Below are 20,494 nucleotides of genomic sequence, written 5' to 3'. Positions count from 1 at the left end.
AAACGAGCCATCCTCAAATCTCCCAGCGGCCACTGTTAAAGTGCTTAATGTATTGTGAATAATATAATCCGCGAGTCACCCACCGAAATTCTCCCTCTCTCTCTCCATCTCTACATTCCTTCCACCCTCTCTGCTAACCCCAGCGTCGATTCGAGACTGGAACGCATCAAGTATTGATACCACTTCGCTGACCGGTACTGTGAACCACCATTCTATATATAGATACATCTACAGACACTGCCTGTATACATATGTACATCCAATGCTCGGATGGACACTATACGGTAAAGCACCAACCACCGTACCTAGATGTCCTGCACTCTCCTTAATGGGGTGCCACCGATATCCACCCTCACCTATGACCGCGGTCGACGAACTGTCCCCGTGACCAACCCCTCTCGTCTTTGTCTCGAGAGTCGAGAACGATGCCTAGAAGGAATTTAGAGGTCTACCGGGAATCGTGAAACACGCCTTAATGGGATTGCCCTTCGCGGAACGATCATTAATGTCGACGGCTATCGGAAGAGCCTTTTCTATTCTGCAATTGCTGTGCTACACTGTACGTCTACGTGATTCAATCTGTCTCCGCGTGCTTGTATAGAAAACCTCGTGATCTAAGGAGAGCTCTGTATATTTATGTAACGATGTTATGAAAAAAAAAGGGTGGTTTAACAGTTGGTTAATTAGCTAATAAATATCGCCCGAGAGCCCAACTACGATCGGTCGCTTTGCTCCGGTCAGAAATCGCTATACGACTAATCCCCCGCGGCTTCGCTCCTTTGCATATGGATGACCTTACGTCCATATTCCGGCTTAGGCTCAAAGTCGATGGGACTGCTAATGTCCAGCGCACCGTACTTGGCATGCATAACTGGATTAATTTAAACGGTAACGGCGTGCCACGCGAATTAACCGTAGCGGCTCTAAGCACGCACGCCTCCTACGATCGTAATGAGAATAGGAAAGCCAGATTATTTCTGCCCATGTGTGTACAACTGTACACGTATCTATATAATCGTGTAAAGGATGGATTAAAGCGGTACGTAGCCTCGTAGCCAAAGGAGGCAACCGGGATCAACAGGGAGTAAATCGAATAGATAGAAAAGATGGCGTCTCGACCCACAGCCGTGTCTTTCTCTTTCTCTCACCCGGGATGGTTGAGGTAGATGGGCAGTTATACGAAGTTAAGCCCACTGGGTGGACGAGCCAGCCACTCGGGATGGACGCAGGATTATGTCAAGCGACAAGTAGGACCAGAAAGGCTAATGAGTGACCAAGCTAATACCAGGCTCAGTGCCCCCCCTCGTCATCCTACTCCTCAGCCAGCTTCCTACGTGTCCTCATCTTCTCTCTTGCCTTCTCTTTTGGGATATCTATACATTTTATATGTGTAGCAAAAGAGACGCCCTCGTTCACGAACCTATGAATGCATATACAAGATACGAATATTTTAAATCCTGCTGGATTACAGTACCGAGGCGCGAAGGATATACGTGTTCACTGGAAGTGAGCTTTAGTCGCGCGTTGCAAGTTAGCCAAGTGAAAGCTCGGAGTAACCCTACTCCGAGCAAGGATACCTGTACGTATAAAGTATATAGGTATACATACCTGTATACCTATACATATAAAGACGTGGGATCTTATTATTTTTAATATCGATAAGGCACCAAGGGAAAGGGAAGAAATAGAGGTAGAGATGGCCGATGAGAGAGAATGAAATAAAGAGAGAAGGGGGAGAGGGGTGGGAGTGTGCCCGGCCATGCCGCGGGGGTGAGGGATTAACGGCGATAAATTTTGCAAAAATAGGGGCTTACGTTGTCGCGGGATGACAGTCTAATCCCGGGCTCGCATGCCGCCCTCCAGAGATGGGGGTACCACCAGGATCACTGCAGGAGGCTGGAACCATCTAGTTTTTGCAATTATCTCTCGGGTTTAAGAACATTTTTTTTTATTTAATCACCGATCTGCAAATATCCCTCGATGTTCATGGAATCCATCACGTGAAATGATCGAACGAGAGAGCGAAACTATAAGACTCGGTACCCGGTTTCTTCAAAGAGCGCAACCATGTATTTTCCATCAGAACGAGCTGAAGTTGAACCTTTCATCTTTCTTCCTCCGCAGCCTCTAAAATCTCTCTGAGAATTCTTCACCTCAAGAGAGTGAGAAAAAGTCAGGATCAGCCTCGGCATGGCAATTCGTCGCTCGTGTGGGCGCGCGAATCCCGTTTTGCGAATCAGCCGTAGCTGTGCTCAAGTCGCAGCCACAATGCCGGCGCATCAACATAATTACAGTCCCCTTTGCTGGCCAGTACGACGTGGGCCAAGCATTATATTCAAATGTGAGCGCGTCGACGCCAATGTCCAAGGGTTGCCTCGCCCCCGGAGGCGAGTGGATGTTGAAGGTTGAAGGTTGGACCCTGAGGAGGTTGGAAGGCCACTTGGGACTAGGCAGAGAACATAGAATACAGGACGCCTTAGAGCTGGCAAATGTGCAAGCGAATAGGGAAGCAAGCAAGTACCAACTAGTGAACCCCAGGAGAGGAAATTACGTCGTCTGGCTTGACCCCTCCATCACCTCGACAGTTCCTAGCTGAAAGTCCAGCCCCTGATACCCAGAAACACCAGCGCGCTCTCTATGTTGCCCGATCTCTAAGGTTCGAGAAAGAGAACCCGATGATCCATGAAAACGGTATACGCTAGTACCCTCATTTCAATCAACTAAATCTCTTTAGAATAATCGACTACAGGAAGAGGTCGATTCTCAAGAGAATTAACGGCCGCTCCTATGCACTCTGAATACTATAAAGACGAGATCATCAGTCCGGAACAAAAGAACTCGGAAGCAAATAAACGTCAGTTAGGTTATCACATATCTTACGGTTCGAAATGGTAAATCAGAGAGCGGATATAGAAGGAATATAGTAGCAAAGTGAAAGACCAAAGCTAAACTGAACTGAAGCGTCATTGACTTCCCACGGAAAAAAGAAACGCGTAGCGAGGATTTGTTCGAGCGGAAAACTGCCGCTCGATGTATGCAAACGTCTCTTCCATGTCTTTTAGAGCCGATAGGGTGACAACGGGCGTGTCGTGTCGCCCGAGCGACAAACAGAACCGGCGACCCTGGATAAGAATTGTCATGGGATTCGGAAAGAAGTCGAAGGGCGATTGCAGTGACTTTGGCAAGAGTAACAGGACTCCAATTAGCAAGACTGATAACAGTCCGCTGATACATAATACTCGAATGGCCAATGGCGATACATCAAGACGATATGCAGAGAAAAGTTGAAGTCTAGGGCGTGAAGGGACAATAGATGTCAGCCGGTTCTCATGGTAGGACCAAGATAGCAGATCTAAGTGGGCCATGCCGCGCTACGGTTATGGCGGCATAAAACGCTCTGGAGTACCGAGGGCGGCAGTCGCTGGGTCGGAGTCAAGTTGAGTGCAGAGAGCCCCTTTACGGCCGAAAAAACTGCCACTATCATTGTCTATGCAAATTGTTTAAGATATCCACCAGGACCGTTCCGTGTCTTTGCGGTTGTCATTTACTAACTCGAATTCTGACTCCAGAGGTTCTCAATTGAGGTTTAAAAAATTGCGAAAAATACATCATACTGCTGTAGCCTGTTTGGTAAACTGTAACACTGCTAAGATGATTATAGATATTTCTCCAAGTAGACACGCCTTCACGCTTGTACTTATATGATGTTAAACTTTACACAGTGAGCTGATCTGAACTTCATCTTTTATCTTTGCCGGAAATCTCGCGGTCACTTCTTAACTTTTTAATACCTGACTAATTCAAAGATTCTCCATCTTCGATAGCGTGCGTTTAAGTTTGACCCAAGAATCTGTATGTGGATAATGGTATCGCCGCCTTGTGGTTCATAATATAGATAATATATTGTACTGTATGATATAGTTCCTATACGACAACGAAGACTGCCAAGGATAAGGAATTTCTATGGATAACCCATGATATCGGGTAAACCATGTGTACGTATAAAACGTAAAGATCTTGAATATCCAAAAAGTTGTGACCGAGAGATAAAAAACTTCACGAGTGCCAGAAATCGTGAACGAGGTCGATGATTAAGGGAGTTGCATACTCCAGTAGAAAATAGTTACTTTACGCAGTCTTAAAATTTGCACAGTTGCTTTTCCAGGTCAGGAATGACGCAGTCGTTTCGGCTGCGTCATCCGATACGTGGCTCCTCTGGCGTGCAGTACGGAAACTACTGGCAAATGTAATTTCGTAGAATGTTTCCATTGATATAAGAAGACTGCGGGATCTCGGCTCGTCTACGGGGGACCTGCAGGAGGTTGGGTCGGGTAGAACGTGGAAGCAGCGAGAGGATGACAGAGGCTATTGAGAGAAAGAAAGGGAGAAGAGTAAGAGCAGGAGAAACGATATAGGAACTGGTAGGAAACTGCAAGCTAGACGGATATATCTCCCGAGTAAATTAAAATGGATTATATATGTCGACTCCATCTTCAATCTTTCTTCTTTCCTCTCGTTTACTTTATCGCCCCAGCCGGTGGGGTAATTGTTATTGCACAGAAATGAATTTGCACTCTTGACTTCTACATGGCGAAAAAGTCGTACAGTGATAATCACCGTGCAGTAGGAGTTAAGCTATACGTATGAAAGGAGGATCGGTAGGAATCTTCCAGCAGAAAGTAAAATAAGCAAAAAAGAATAATGATAAAAAGTAACGTATAAAGAAGATTTATCCAAAAACAGATAAAATAATATTACACTTTCCGTAGATATCATCGATTTCGCAAACACATTCCAAGTTCCCGTAATACGTACCCGGAGTCGCATAATCCTCTCGTGAGGATATAGAGTTTCGCGAAATTAATTGACCAGCCTAACGAAACGTATGCAAATTGAAGATTCGGTATCGCGGACGGGTTTTCGCAGCGCCATCTTCGGTCTTTTCTTATTTGAGGTTCTAGCACGAGTGGACGCGTGTCCCAACATTCGGGGGCCCATTGGCACCGGCTTAGAGGTGGTTCTCACGGTCCTGTTCAAACGACTGTTACCAAGACAGAAACGTCGGCATGAAAGCGCGTTTACGATTCTGCAAAGCTAACGCGAGCATTAGAAACGCAGCCATAGCCGGAGTAGAGCAGAGTCAACCATGATGTATGCTTCTCTTCCGTCTAATTAAACTTAGGGAGAAGGGTCCCTCCTTCCAGGGTTGGTTAGTCGGATAGCTGTAAGGGTGGCAGAGGGAGGGCTTTCAAAATGACAACCGGAGAGACGCCAACCTTACCCAACGCTACAGCACGCAGTCCCAAATAGTTCCGTGTCGCGTTGTCTCCCGGACGGAATGGAATTATTTCATTGTTAGATAGGAGCACAGAAGCCACGGGCCAGATGCGCCCTGTCTTTTGTCCTTCTCAAGCATACCAACCGAACGGAGTTTATACTATAGCCAAAATAAACCAAGGAACCTATCAAGATATCCAATACCTGCATAACGTCTAACCTACACCTAACAAGCTTCTCGATCTCCGGCATCGTCCCAGTCCAGGTACTACCACCGACTAAACGTACTCCGGCACTTCCGGTGCTCTAGCCATATCGCCAGACAATATCGGCCAGGTCGTGCCCACAGGATACCAAAATGGAACTCGAGGTACAGAGCGCCAAAGAGTGAGAGTACGAGAGCCAAGAGCAATGGCGGGTGGGTACGAGAAGAGGATGGTCGGTTGGAATCCGCGTAACAGGAATGAAATTTAATCAAACCGGTGTGTCGGTAGATACGGTGTGCCCGCGGTCGAACAAATATGCGCCAGCATAGCACGCCGGAGAGCCAGGGATTCCGCCTCCATCAAATTAATTTAATTTATATCTGGCTGTCCGAGGCGGTCCGGAGATGCGGTTACCTCTCTCTCTCTCTCTCTCTCTCTCTCTCTCTCTCTCTCTCTCTCTCCCCCCTCTCTCTCACTCTCTCATACTCATTCTGTTCGTGTCGGCTCTCCGTGTGACTCCACCGCTCTCATCACCCTATACTCACCGACGGCGCACACTTTGCTCACGAAAAGCAGGGATACTGCAATCCGCGAGCCTCTGTCAATGTACGCGCGAGATCCTCTCCGAAGAGCATGAGAGAAGAGAATAATTCGAAATGGACCAACGGGCAATGCATATTGGCTCGCAGCGGTAAATTCCTTGGCGCGAGATCCCTGCGATCCGAAATGTTTAACGTACAAGTGAAACGAGCTGGGCAGGTCCGGCATTCTTGACATTTCGACGAAAGCATAATAAGATCTAGAGTCGTTAAGATTCAAAGTTTCTACTCCAAAGCGTCGTTTATTAAACTATAATCCCTATATGGCACCGCTTATTGAGACTGCATATAGTAATTCTGATACCTATATGTGATAGAGTCTACTATGTCTATCGTAACTAGTAGGGAAAAAACGAATGCTTGGAGCCACCGATTACGCAAGCATTCCGGACGCATATTAATTATACTCTTAGGTACATATACAGTGCTACCAGGGAATACAGAGTCAGTATATTATGGTCGTTTAATCGTCTGTAATCACAGCAAGATAGACGCAACTAAAGTAGTATCGCTTATTCTGCGTGAGTCAGCAATGTAAAGACTATGATCAGGTGAATTTACAAATTTGGCAAATCAACTGAAGATCTTGTGATTTTTGGCACAGAACTATATTATACTCTCACGAACGGTGAAACCATATTATAGGCTCGTGAACTTTGCAGTTATTTCAAGAGGTCTGGTATTGATAAAACATTTCGAAATCACGATCGAGTCTCTCGTAAAAGTCCCTTAATGATTCAGGTGCTTAATTTTCTCTTGTTTTAACAACTTTTCTATTTATTCCTCGATAAACTCCACGTTAATGCTCATGAGGAACCGATGTCGATCGAATTAACGTTCCACGGACGATTTGGCTTGACTCTACATTATCAACGTCTCGACGAGTTTAACATCGTCTGAGAAAGAATTCGATCAAAGAGTACCGACATCCTTGATCGCGATCGGAAGAATCTTGAATCTTCTCACGCGATGCGGCCGAACCAGGCAAAATTCGTCTTTTCACGAACAGGTTATACAGAGACTGTGTGATCGTGCATTAAACCGTAAATCCACTATAGCAAGCGTCATAAGCAATAGAGAGTCCCCGTTCTATACCAGGCAATGGTTTGCCAGGGGTTGCCACCCCGATGTGGTAATAGCATTAACCAAGCTGCAATATGATTACCGCTCGCTCGCAAGGTAACCTGATCACACCCGAAATCTACGGGTTGTTCGGCATAGCAAGCGCATTACACAACTACTGTGGCCTGAGCCAAGGGGTGTATACAGTATAAGGCCTAATCGCGTTGCGCTTTTTGCGGCTCGGATTACCCGTGAATCATTAGAAACGAAGGGGCTTGATTTGTCGGATGGATTTTGGGGTGACATCGGGCCGCTCCTTATCTCTGTATTAGGAGATTAAGTCCTGGCATCAAGCTTTAATAATTTTTTTCATCGACGGAACAAAGACGCGAACTGGCTTTCGGAATTAAAAAAAAGAAAAGATCTTGTATGTCCTAAGACCGATGCCAACTCTCTGAGTATATATATATATAGTATATCCAAGTGTGATTGTTTATGTTCTAGAGTGAAAATCATCAAGTCGAATGCGTAAATTGTCAGGAGGCAGAGAATTATTCTCTCCCTCTCTCTCGCTCTGTCTCGGACGCTTCTCTGTTTTCTCTCTAGAAATATACTCCTTTGTCCGTTTCAAGATCCAAAGAGCGAAACGTCCACGTGAATCGTCGCAATGACTAAAGGCGACGTACAATGTCGCTCTACGTATATTCTTGGTTTGCAGCTAGTTGCTGCAGTAAGAGAGGTGGAGACTCACCGTGAGGTGTTGGAAGAGCCACGCCCTGAGGATGTTGGTCGCGACCTTGGGGAAGATACCCCTCTTCTTTTGGTTCTTCTTTCCCGACGAGTCGTCATCTTCCTCGCCCGTCCCTTCGCCACTACCGATACTCGCGTTACTCGCGTCACCTGAAACAAACCGCAAACAAAATAAATTCACTTCTCCTCTCATACTAAGAGACGACTGATTCTCAAGTAACGCGTCGTCCTTGTCAACGGACGCATTCGACAAGAACCGACTGACTAATTTATGACAAATGGATTATACGTGTACAGGTGTATATATTACAGGGATAGACGAAAATCTTCTGGCCGGATCCATTTCGAACGTTTCTATTTTAGACTTAATACAGTCAAATCCTCACCCTTCGACCCCGGGCGCCAGTTCCCATGCATACAAACACCATTAAGCCACCCGCAATCACCCACTTTTAGCCCTTCGACCGTTCAGCCTCCCCAAACAGGCTTCCATACCCTGGACCTCTAATCTTTCTCTCTCTCCCTTTATCTCCTTCACTCCGCTGTAGACTCTATATACTCTTTCCTGTTCCACTCTGGAGTCTCTACACCATCCCGTGCATTAATTCCCCGTCATTTATCAATCTTAGCTTTTTAATTGCAAGCGACTCCCGGTCTCCAGAGACTACGAGGGCCTGGAGCGAGAGGGTATAATGAGAGATATTAAGACGACCTAGGGCGTCGTATCTACGTGAGCCAATTATCATTTTTATAAAATAAACTAACTGCAAATGCTCCTGTCAGGAATTTCACTGGGACTCTACTCGTGTATATACATATATAGATTGCAGGAAATTTATAATTCGATTCTCATACCGGTCACGGGTTACAGGTTCTGGGGGTTGAGGGAGAGGGATTAGTTTTTCGCATTTTCTCATTTTCTTCGATTCGTACAACGATCCCATACTGGCGTCACTCTTAGCAACGGATTATAAATGACCGAGTCTTATCGAGTCAGAAACGTTCCCGTGGTCGTGGTTCTATCGTAACAGAGAGATCAGGGAGAGTACGGTATTCCCAGAGGGTTCCCGATGACAGGACGCCCGGGGCGTACGGTACGCGCACCCTCCCCGCAGTGGTCTCGTGGCCGAGATTAACTTTGAATTCGTCGATAGTCCCGGAGAATGAACGGTACACGAGGAGGGATGAAATCCGGAACGAGGGGGTAGAAAATTTGTCGATCCTGAAAATCGTTTTGCAATGTACACAGCTCTATATACATATATAAGGTCAAAATAAAATGGTTGTTCGCCTCACGTGGAGAACTACGAAGAACGGTGGAAATCGTGAAATCGTTTAGTTTCGATTTTCATTAAGCGATAGGTGCACGGCGATTCGATTCGATTGGAACGATTCGTTGATGGAGAAAGGATACGGAGGAAAGGTTGGAAAAAAGAAGTAAAAGACGTAGAAAGAATAAAAAGGGAAATTCGAAAGCATAGCAAATAACAAAAAAAAAAGTAGAATAGGAGAATACCATAGAAGACTCCAGCAGCCAGTCTAGGCCGCGTATCCAATTATTATCGAAGCGTTCTACTTCGAAGCGAATACTGGAAGAACGGGCGCTGATTTTTTTCTCTCTTCTTCTCCCTCTTTTCACTCGTCCTCTCTCTCTCTTTCTTCTGCTCTCCCATTCCGTTCCAGCCCTTGTTTTCGTCCGGCGAGTAAAAGCCGTTAGCGGTGGTGCTTTGGCATGCGACAAAAACGATGCTACTCTAGGCCTCCGTAATGGCGAGTCCAGAAGCGGATAGAGTGGTTTGTATAGGGAATGGTCGGCGGGTGGCTAGCAGAATAGCAGAATGGCTAGCTAGGCCGTCCCTCTGATTGCAGTTAATTTACTCGGCGAATCGGGTTAATGTAGCGTACAGACCGTACCGTACCATACCGTAGCGTATACCGTAGCATACAGTACAGTTCGGTTGCGTACGTGCGTAATCTCGGTACGGTAGTATCTGTGCGATCGTACGCCCTCGTGCTATATCATCAATAATATAAAGCCGGTTCAGAGTCCGCGAAAGCGAAAAAGAAAGAGAAAGCAGAACGATCGATGAAATGAGAAAAAAGTAGATTCTAGATTGAAAATTTCTCAAAGAAGCTTATCACGAAATGTATACCCTAGGCGAGTGTATAGGTACGGTACAGTAAAATCACTGGAAATTTCGATAAGCCTCCAGCAGTGCTGCCAATCGAATACAGAAGGTCTGGAGGGTTGGTAAGTGCATGCGTGAATGCATACGTTGAATCGCGTAGGTAAAGTGCTCCGTTAACGTAGATCCGCCATTATGTGCATTTACGAATGGAAGCTGGGTATATACAGATGCATCGATGCTGGTATGACTATATGTTTGATGAATATGCGACATATAGGTATACATACGTACACGTGATATGTACGATGCGGCGTTTAGAAGGCTAAAAAGGTATAGACGGTACACGTTGACGTATGCGATTCGAAAGTCGGAAAAGTAGAAAAAGATGGAGTAGGAAAGGGTTAGAAAGAGACGAGAGGGAGATAGAGGGGATAAAAGGGGAAAAAGCCATATCGTCCTCGTGTTGATTTACGCAGCGCGTCGCGCATTTTTACTGCTGCGTTATAGAGATTTAAGTGCAGCCAATTATACATTTATGCGTCCCTACGCCGCTCAAGCGACGCAACCCTCTCTGATTTCGACAGCGCCGAGCACTCTGCGCGTGAAACTCGTACGAACGCGACGTAGCCTGTACGTAAGCGGCACGGATGACTTGCGTACTGGTCCTGGGATACGTATATATGTATGTATCAGCGTCCCGACATCTTTTACGAGTATATTTAGACGGATCGAGGAAAGTCTCTCGAAGATGATCCGCTATTTCAAGCGCATCTCTTTACCCCGTGTTCTTGCTTCTTCTTTTATTTCATCTTCCTCGCGCAGCTTCTTTATCGCGCTCTTATTATCCGTCTGCTATCCCTTACTAGTTTGTCTCTTCCAGTACCCCCCCCCCCCCACCCTAGGTTCGTATCGGCCTTAAGAAATCGGGAGACAGGAGGTGCCTTTTAACCGCGAAGATCCAGTCGAGATTGGGTACCACCCTGAGATCGCTCGACACAGCATCCCACCGCCATTGGAATTTTATTCTCGCACGATCTTCGCCATCGGGACAGACGTATGACTCGTAGGGGTCAATTTATCTCGGCGCGATCGCTCGATCGACGAGCATCGACCTCAGATCACCTATAGTGGCATCCGCGCCAAGAATGATCGGGTAACTTTTGGACCCGCGACGTCCGCACAAAACGTCTTCCCCGAAGGCAAGACTCTATTTAGGGTGACTCGCTACCGCGGGCACTGTCGAAATAACCACGCATATGGCCTCCGAAAATAAACTCCTTATTCCCATCCCGGCATAACACCGAACTGAGGACCATACTCGTCTGGTACGTAGCGCGCATGCGCACGCCAGTGCGTCTCTATACGATCTGCCAGCCGAATCTCACACGAGACGCGTTACACACATGTCACGGGCCCTCATGACACTCGCTAGTGTATATAGGTAAAATCCTACCGGATACCGAGACATTTATTTGCTGCCACGCCAGTATGCCACGCGCAGGGATGGGAGAGAGAACAAAAAAAAAATGAAAATAAAAGAAAAAGATAGGACCAGGAAAAAACAAAAATGGTACAGAGAGTGAGAGTGGGGGAAGGAGGGAATGGGGTGGGGTGGGAGGGGGGTAAAATAAGAGAAAGGTAAATAAAAAAGTACGTGGCCTCTTCGGATATCGCGTTTCACGGCCGCGGATGTGGTTCTCCGCGTCACCGTCGCGTACATCTCCACGAGCTTTATGATATTTACCAAATTCTGTCTGGTACCGTCAGGATGTCGCGCGCATTTCAAACTACAACGTCTTTCTTTCCTCCTCTTTCTTTTTACTCCCTCTACACTGTTTTTCCCTTCTTCTTTTCACTACTCAAATAGAACTCGAATCGGACCCGACTTGCGACGTCCCGTCAACCCACCGCGTGACGATTTGACGAACAAAGTGACAATTGAATAGCCGAAGGAGAAATGTAAAATGAAAAGTTTTTTAGATTTTCTGGAAAAAAATGTCTAATGTATTATATATCCAATTTATGAATCCGCATCAAGACATCGAGTAATTGAGTTTGCAATTATTAATGTATATCAAGTGATAAAATAAGTGGGAAAATAATATTGCTTTATTATTATGACCCATGCATCTGACGTAAAGTGCATCGTCATATGAAATCTACTTTTCAAAAGAGAAAGATAGCTTTTGTCGCACCAAGCAAAGGCTCGCTTATGGACGTAGGATAGTAGGGATATAACGCGTACGCATCTTCCAACAACGAGAGTCTCGCATATACGTAATAGTCATGGCACGTCGCGAATCGAATATGGCGAGACACGCAATGTTTTCGCATACTCCGAATCGAGGGAGGGTCATTGCACCAAAACATGCATTCTGGCTGAGTTCGAAGCTCGACACTCTCTACGTTCGCAACGTTCTCGTGCGAGGGACACGAGTCTCTTCTCGAGCAATTCCCAACTATTTTCGGCGATGAAATATAACCTCTCTTACCGTTCTCGTCTCACCCGCCCCTCTGCGTCCCGCGTCGCTCGCTCTTTCTTTCTCTCGCCTCTATATACCTTCACTCCACCTTTAGCCCGCTCGATTTCGCGAGGACGTGCGTACACGGATTCGTACTTAATTCGCCTCTGCTTAACGGCAAGATTAATTGGCGATTGTAGATGATATGGACCGCAGCGGGCTTCCTTTATAGATGCGGGATCCCGCGGCATGCGGCGCGGTTACGGGACTCTCAAGCGCGGCTCGAGAGTTTGTCTTACAAATGAGCCGCGAGGCGCTGATGATTTAGTGCCGACTCTCATGCGTTAACCTTTGCTAGATGACGCGTGGGTGGGTGGGTGGCTAGGTACACTTTAGTCATTAGCGTGCAACCGAGTCAGTCGACTCGGTCAATGGCTAATAAATACGGCAATATTCCCGCGGTACGCTAATATACCGACTTTCAGACACCTTTGACCCTCTTGATCCGAAGTCCGAGGTCCAAACCTAAGCAGCATCCCGCTCGTGCGCAGCGTTTGTTTTCTTCGAGGAAATAAGAAGCCGACAAGCGAGTCCCGGATGCTTCGATAAATCCCTGACAGGAGGACACCCTGGGAAGTCCCCAGGGTACTAGATATGTCGCTACTATGAGAATCTCGTGTCGAAGAAGATTTTGTCCGATCCGCCATGGGAATATAGGCATTCCCGTGAAGGCTGGATCGATGCGTTTTTTCGCACTGGGGTATCGTCGCTGCGGAAGAAGGAGACTCGGGAGGAAGAGAAAGAGTAAGAGAGAGAAGGACGAAGAGGCAGAACCAGACGGATTCCACTGGCGAGCCCTTAGGACTCCTGTGAATTCCAGTAATCCTGATGACGCACGATGTGTCGCTCCGCGGAAGAACAGAAATACCCAGCGCTAGCCAGATGGAACGAAATGGAACGGAACGGAACGAAAGGGAGTAGCCGAGTGTAGAATAAGGTAAAGTAATGTTGGAATGAAGACAAGACGAAAAGGAAGTAAGGGAACGTACGGGGAGCCATAGAAGTTATGCGGATTAGCTGATGGAACGAGCTCGCACACGTATGTTGTCTTGACTCTCCCCTCTCTTTCCTTTCACTCTCCTTCGCTCTCCCTGCACTCCACCCCGGCCTAGGATGTCTCTGGCTGTTATTGTTACGATGAGCCTGGATTTTCCGAAATGTCGTCGGGACCTCCGATGCTCCCATCGCCTCTAATTCCTCGGTTGTTTACACAGTCGGCTGTAACGAGAATCTTACATGCGAGGAGAGCGTATCGCTGCTTCTACGACTATGTCGCTAGCACCTGTCCCCGTTCGTCACTTTGAACCGCATCCCCTTTTTTCCGCGCTTTCTCCCTCGGGACTCCCACGAATCAAAACAGGTTCATTAAAGCGATCGAAAAGCTCGAGGCACGTGAACGGGCCGCGATTTATCGTTTGGCAGCCGAAGCCTTTCCATTTATCCGAGCCTCAAAGAGGCCCGACGAAAAGCTGTCGGGCTCCGCCACTCAAGAGAGGACCTGGTAAACACCGTTTCACGCTTTTAAAGGTTGACGTTCGCAGCCACCTTGCCTACTGTATTCTCTTTATTATTCGACGTGAGAAACGTTTTTCCCGCTTATGGTACGGTGCAGACGTATACGTACCTGGCTCCTTGGCAGATATCACAGACACAATTCATTATTGTCAAGAATTCGAGACGCGAGTAAAAACCTTGCCGATGACTTTATATGTTTGTTCCAGAGAGAAGCCTGGATCGATAGCTATAATCATTGGCGTCATTATCATCATCATTATCCTCCAGAAGTAAGATTTCACGATTCCGCAACATAAGGCGATCGCCTATCGTGGGATTATTCAGAGAAATAATAAAAAGTCACGCGGGATAAACGAAGAAACGTTGACGATTGAGACATCGGTAGAAGAGCAGTGACAGTTATCTGATTCATGGACATGCCGAGTGTATTTTATGCCGTACGACCTATGAATACCGATCGATGGCTTGGCCGTGCGCCGAGCTGCCCTCGAGAGATCATAGGTGCCTCCGCGTATGGATATATCAATTACGCGCGGTAGCGTACATTGAAACGCGTAAGTATAATATAAGCCGCGCATTCGCCAAGGCGAATATACAGTTTATCAAGACGGATAGAAACAACCTGAATAAGGTATTAAAATGCACTGGACGTATTTTACAGCGTTACCAATATACTGCGACTGATATCCTTATTGCATCCGTGTACACAATCACGTGATAAATTCACGTTTTATCTGAGCAATAATCCTTATATATTTATACTCAAACGAGCTTATTTCCATTTTATATGAAACCTCAAGCATCTACTTTTATTCCTACACCCTGCAAGTGAACTTTTACCGGTTTACAGGAGGCATACCTATTACCTTACGCACGTAGCTACGTACAGCAGACAGATACTCTATGAGGTTTCCTGGAAGCTGAATTGCGCGCGACTAAACTTAAACCGACATGACTTTTCAGTGTTGCTTTTCAGTAACGCAAAGGCTCTTGGCCCGCGTTCACTCGAACATGTCCCTACGACATAGAGCCTGATTCCTATGGTAAGACGGATGTGTCTTAATACCGGGATGTCGCAAGAGGACGCGCAGACCAGTCGGTTCACCCAGCGAGTTAATCCGAGCTGCTCATTACGCGGATTTATTGTAATATGCAAATGCGCCTGGTTCGTCACTCGCCGGAGAAACCAAGAGACTTCGAGACCAATAGAGAACGAAGTCAGGCAATTTCAAGCGAGGCCAAAAGCGTCGTACTTTTTAACACGAGCGGGTAGATAGAGAGAGAGAGAGAGAGAGAGAGCTAGGTGCGCAGATGATATCGGTCCAGGTTGCCAGGGCACGTACAGAGATTGCGGTAATTAATGCCAGGGCCGGGGGCCGTTGTGGGTTTGGTGATGTGTTGCTAGCAACGACGCCGTTACTATGATAATTACTGCTAGGACGTGAGTCTCTGTCTTAATTATACAGCCACTTTCAGCCACGATAGCCCGTATAATGGGTATGTGCTAGGTAGCTTTTAGCCGCGGCTAAAAATGGACTTTCATTCAGATTTGTACTTTGCTGAATGTCCGCCGAGGAATGAGACGATGCGTCGTGACGTACGTGTTAGCAGGGACCACCGCGAAAACGCGAGGATACTTGAAAAATTGCTGATGGCACCTGTCAGTCCCTTTGGTGAGTCGGTAAGTCGGTGAAAGGCTGTCCCCGACGTGAAACAACAGGGGAACGTGGTGGCGATGGCGGTGGCACGTTCAGCGAGGCGGTAACGTAAAACACCAGTGAAATCAGGCTGTTCGAGCGGGCGGCGGCCATAAGCGTTGAAATAAAAGTGTTAATGGAAGCGCGCTGGCGGCGATGCCGACGTCGTGCGCCACGACGTCGACGAGACCGACATGTGACGAGCACGTGTCCCGAAACTAGTATCGGCCTGCGGATGGATGTTGGTGGTGGTGATGATGACGCTCGTGATGTTACAGGCAGGAGCACAGATATCTTAACGGTATTGACTTTCCTTCGTGTTGGAATTCCGGCATTCACCTTTTTTTGTTTATCGTACGCGATAACTGTTTTTTTACAGTTTTTGTGTATCTTTATGGTATATTTCAAATTTTCGCAAACTCGCGTAACAATATGTCGCTTTGTACGAAGGTACGAACCAAAGAGGGATTTTCAAAAGTGACACCTGAAATATTCAAGAATATAAAAAATTATATTACAAATTGATTACGGTGGTCGATACCAAGTAGCTACGATCGAGATCACGCCTCAATCCTCATTCGCAATTAAATGTTAATAGTCGGTTGTGTACGGTCCTTAATGCCGTCGATTTATCAAAGACCGGGGGGCTAGAAGCGAAATAAGAAAAGCCTCACCCGTCGATGCGTGGCCATTGCCACGGCGTCGTTCCCTGAGACAACGACGAAGAGGAAGACGAAGAAGAAGACGACGACGACGACGTCTGGGACGGCGGCGAATTTGCGCAGGAGAGAAATGGGCGCCAGTGGCCAGTAATGAGCCAGAAAACTGGCGACAGCTCGCTATGTGCGCTATCCTATTCGAGGTCGTAGACGCAATGCGTGAGCGCGTGAATGCACGAGTGAATGGGAGTAGATGAGAGCAAACGCAAGTGTACCAGTGAGGGTGTATAAGCGGGTGTGCCGTACGCGGGCCCATAACTCACACGGGGCCCTGGGGCCGTCTTGTTAGCGCCCCGCAGTACCGAACCGTGGTCCTCTCTAACTATGATACGGTCTCCTCCGATACGGAGTGCTGGAGGTGGGGCCCGGAGGTGGCTGCGAGATGGGAGATGGGGAGGCAACAACATAACCCCCGCATAAATGCATAGCTATCTTCGGGCGCATCTCTCGCCGGAACGAGCGAACGAAAAGCGTTATCGGAACCAACCTGATAAATCCCCCGAAGAATAATGAGCCGACATTACTCATGGCGCGCGGGCACGTCAGCGTCAGTAGACCAGTCCATTCGGAACTCGCGTTTCGCTCCTGCCATTAGCGGTACCGTCGAACCAGTCGGATGGGAAAAAGTGGCCGAAATTAGGGACGCGCCGCGGATAAAGTGGAATTCGTTTATGCACGACGAATAATGGCCTCCGGGGTTCCGAGCACCATGATGGGGATAGAACGGGACACTTTTGTCAATACGGCCCCTTGGATTTGTATTCAAATTTTATATATTTCAATGGATCCTCATGAATTATGGAATCTGCGATCGCTTCTCCTTCCTTAACCTATATATTTCTGGACACCAGATATTTCTTGATACCGACCATACGATTATTGCGAAATCATACCGCGCAGAATGAAATTACTATCTAATCCGGAATGACCCTGTGCGTAATCTAAGATTGCCGGATGACAATTGTACTTACGTAAGGGGTACTACATCGGGAGGCGTAGTGGTGGTCGAGTACTATGATGTAATGAAAGACTGCGTTCGAAATGGCGACTATCAATGTAGGCACTCTAGCCCGTTATTCCAAAGCTAGAAAAACACTATTAGACCTAATAGCCTGCGATTGTTTATGTACCCAGGCAGAAATCACCTCTAAACTACGATCCTAATCCAAGAATATTCACGCTGCTGGCACAGAGGAGCCGCATGAACTCTTAAATAAAACTAAAATAAATAGGACCATCAAGTTCTCGTGGCGATTCGTTGGTGGCACCAACTATCTATAGACGGAGTGCCGAGTGTCACGATACCCCAGACGTCGTTACGAATGAAATTAGTTTTCAAATAAACCTCCCGATCGAGTCGAGCATCGTAACGCGAGAGAGTATAGCAGTAGGTGAAACCAAAAGAAATAAAAGACGAAAAAAAAGGAAAGACGCCGAATGGCTGGCCGTTGCCACGTTCGATGAAAAATATTGAAAGTGACGGATGATGCAGCTTCCAGTAAAAAAAAAAACTCAACCGTACCTAAAGACCAAGAAACACTGATAAACATTGACATTTCTTAAAATATCACAGTCGAATAAACAAACAAAGGATATCAAAGATTCCGATTTGAAATTTGTTTTGTGTGATACTTTTAGGAAAATTTATTCGTGCGTGACGACGCGCTACCACGTGACTTCTCTCATCTCCCAGTCTACGACAGCTTACATGACACGTTGAGTGACACGTTTAACGCGTCCATTTTATTGCACTTCTCATCCCCCATAGAAACACGCCCTCCAATTCTGATCATACAATAAAACACGTGACGACAAATTCGGGCATGCTGCAATCGCGATGGAAACCAACCCTCGTGTCTCGTGTCGTCTGGTAGCCGCTGGTAATGCGTACCGAGGCCTGCGGTCTTCTCGTCAAAGCTAGTTCACAATGAAATTCTCGTTGAGAGACAATGCCTATCGTAGACTTTATACCAGTTCCACCAGATGACTTGGCAGAATGGTCGAGTGCTCTTGTCGTTTGCCGGACTATAGAAACACTCAAAGAAATCGTAACGTGATTCTATAGACTAGAGATTCTGTAGACGATCTCACAATAAGAAAACCATCATAGCTGCGTCCCTGGTATCGGTAGCGGGTAGTGAGTATCGTGTGAATCGTCTTCACAGAAGCAGGACAAAGTCCTCTGTTTTACGAGGAATCTCGGTTCTCATGGCGCCCCAGTTCTTACGGCGATTTATGGAGATGCGTTAAGGAAACACGCAAGAGTCGAAGCAAAAGCAAAAGCCGGTCTCAGCAAGAAATCGTATCTTTATTGACATGCCGATGCACTCTGTGATAAGATTCAGACATATGGGTTATCCACGACAAACGCACCACCTGAAGTTTGAGTCCTATGGTACAACCACCTTTGGATGCTGCCTTTATCTTAAAGGACCCTAAGAACAGTTTTATTTATAAAAAAAAAAAAAAAAAAAAGAACAACGAGGAAAATCGATAATCGAAGATGTGAAAAAAAATAATGCGATAAAAATCAAAAATGTTGAACAATTGTCGTGAACTAGGCCCCCGCATTGTTTGTACCAGATTCAACTATAACAAGACGTTTGTACTTCTTCCATTGACGTTTGTTCTCGAGTTATATTCATTTATACGAAACAGAATAGAAAATAGAGCTTTTTTAAATGCGAGGGCCTAGTTCACGACAATTGTTGAACATCATATTTTCTACAGTGATCAGATGAGATGAAAACATGACGAGCGTAAAAGCAAAGGAGTTTGGGATAGTTTTGAGAGCAATAAAGGAAAATAACATCGGGACGATATAAGTGGCGTGATACAGTGCAGGATATAAGGCGGGGAGTCGTGTAGTTACACGATGAAAAAGTTAACCTGCAAGAAAAGGGAAAAGATAAAGGAAAAGAAGAGAGAAAGCAGTGGCGTCGACGTCAGCGTGTAACTTGTCATGCAAGGGACTCCCTGTGGACCTGAGAAGGTTCTTACTCGCACGGCCGAGAGCGCAAATATTGCGTTTAGTCGGGTAAAAAGGTAGTAGGTTGTTGTAAAGGGACATTACAAGGCGCAACGAAGGTGGTAACATTGCCGCGTAGTCGATATATTACGAGCGTCGACATCATAGTGCCCTGTAGGGATCGACTCTGGTGGAACTTTTTATCGGAGGTCGGATCTGAGTCAGAAGAGGAGAGGAGTACGAAAAGACTGAAGAAGAAGATGAACAAGAAGAAGAAGAAGAAAAAGAAGTGTACGAGGAAGAAGAAGAAGAAGAAGGCGAAGAAGTGTTATAGGTACCGAAGTAAGAGAGATCTGAGAGAAAAAGAGAATAGCTTGAGCGAGAGTGGTATAAGTTGCGAGGATGCGAGGTTTTTGGACGTGCCGGTTATTTAGTGCCGGAGCTCCACCCTGCTTAAGTGCTCCGCTGACTTACATCCCTTAGGCCAAGGGTGTGCTAAGAGGGCGTGACCGAGTCCGGTCCGGGCCGGGGAGAGCTAGACTCTCTAAACTTTTCGGGGAAAAAAACTGAATTCCATGGACTCGGATAGTCTGGTGTCTATCGATCGATCCTTGATGGAGGAATACACAGAGTCCCTCGAGACTCCCATACATAGGACCCTTTCCCTTTCCCCCTTTCACCCCCTCACTCTCCGTCCAATTCAAAAAGATCACCGGTCCCAAGAGCCGTCTAGGTTACAATCTTGTCTTTTCCTACCTCAAAAAAAAAGGGGTTAGGTTCAACGTTTCCCCGGCTAGCACCAGAGCGCGATCAACTTGCGCAGCGAAGCATCGCCGACGATACATCATCCCGCGAGCATATCTCTCGGATCTCTTATCTGGTGCCTCTGTGTTCTATCGAACAATACCCTGGTCCCGGTGCTGGAGCGTGGCTGTTCGAGATATTTCACTAGGTATGAGCACAGTGGCGAGTTTCGTGAACGATCAGAGATTCCTATTAAAAGTAGTTCATTATGAAAAAAAAAAAAAAAAAAAAAAAAATCAAGAAAAA

At 46.6% G+C, this 20,494-nt stretch overlaps 1 protein-coding gene across 4 annotated transcripts in view; it reads right to left on the bottom strand.

Annotated features, from left to right (window-relative positions):
• Nucleotides 1-20,494, bottom strand: part of LOC107264938 (homeobox protein homothorax) — a 293,194-nt gene that overhangs the window by 101,529 nt on the left and 171,171 nt on the right. For all 4 annotated transcript variants that reach the window (XM_015733762.2, XM_015733764.2, XM_015733763.2 and 1 more), the window contains one exon: nucleotides 7,896-8,044. In XM_015733762.2, coding sequence (XP_015589248.1) covers nucleotides 7,896-8,044 — 149 coding nt within the window. The remainder of the gene's footprint in view (nucleotides 1-7,895; nucleotides 8,045-20,494) is intronic.

This window comes from Cephus cinctus, unplaced genomic scaffold (genome assembly GCF_000341935.2).
Source record: "Cephus cinctus unplaced genomic scaffold, Ccin1 Ccin1_scaffold0204, whole genome shotgun sequence".
NCBI lineage: Eukaryota > Metazoa > Arthropoda > Insecta > Hymenoptera > Cephidae > Cephus > Cephus cinctus.
This window is presented reverse-complemented; position numbering and strand designations above follow the sequence as displayed.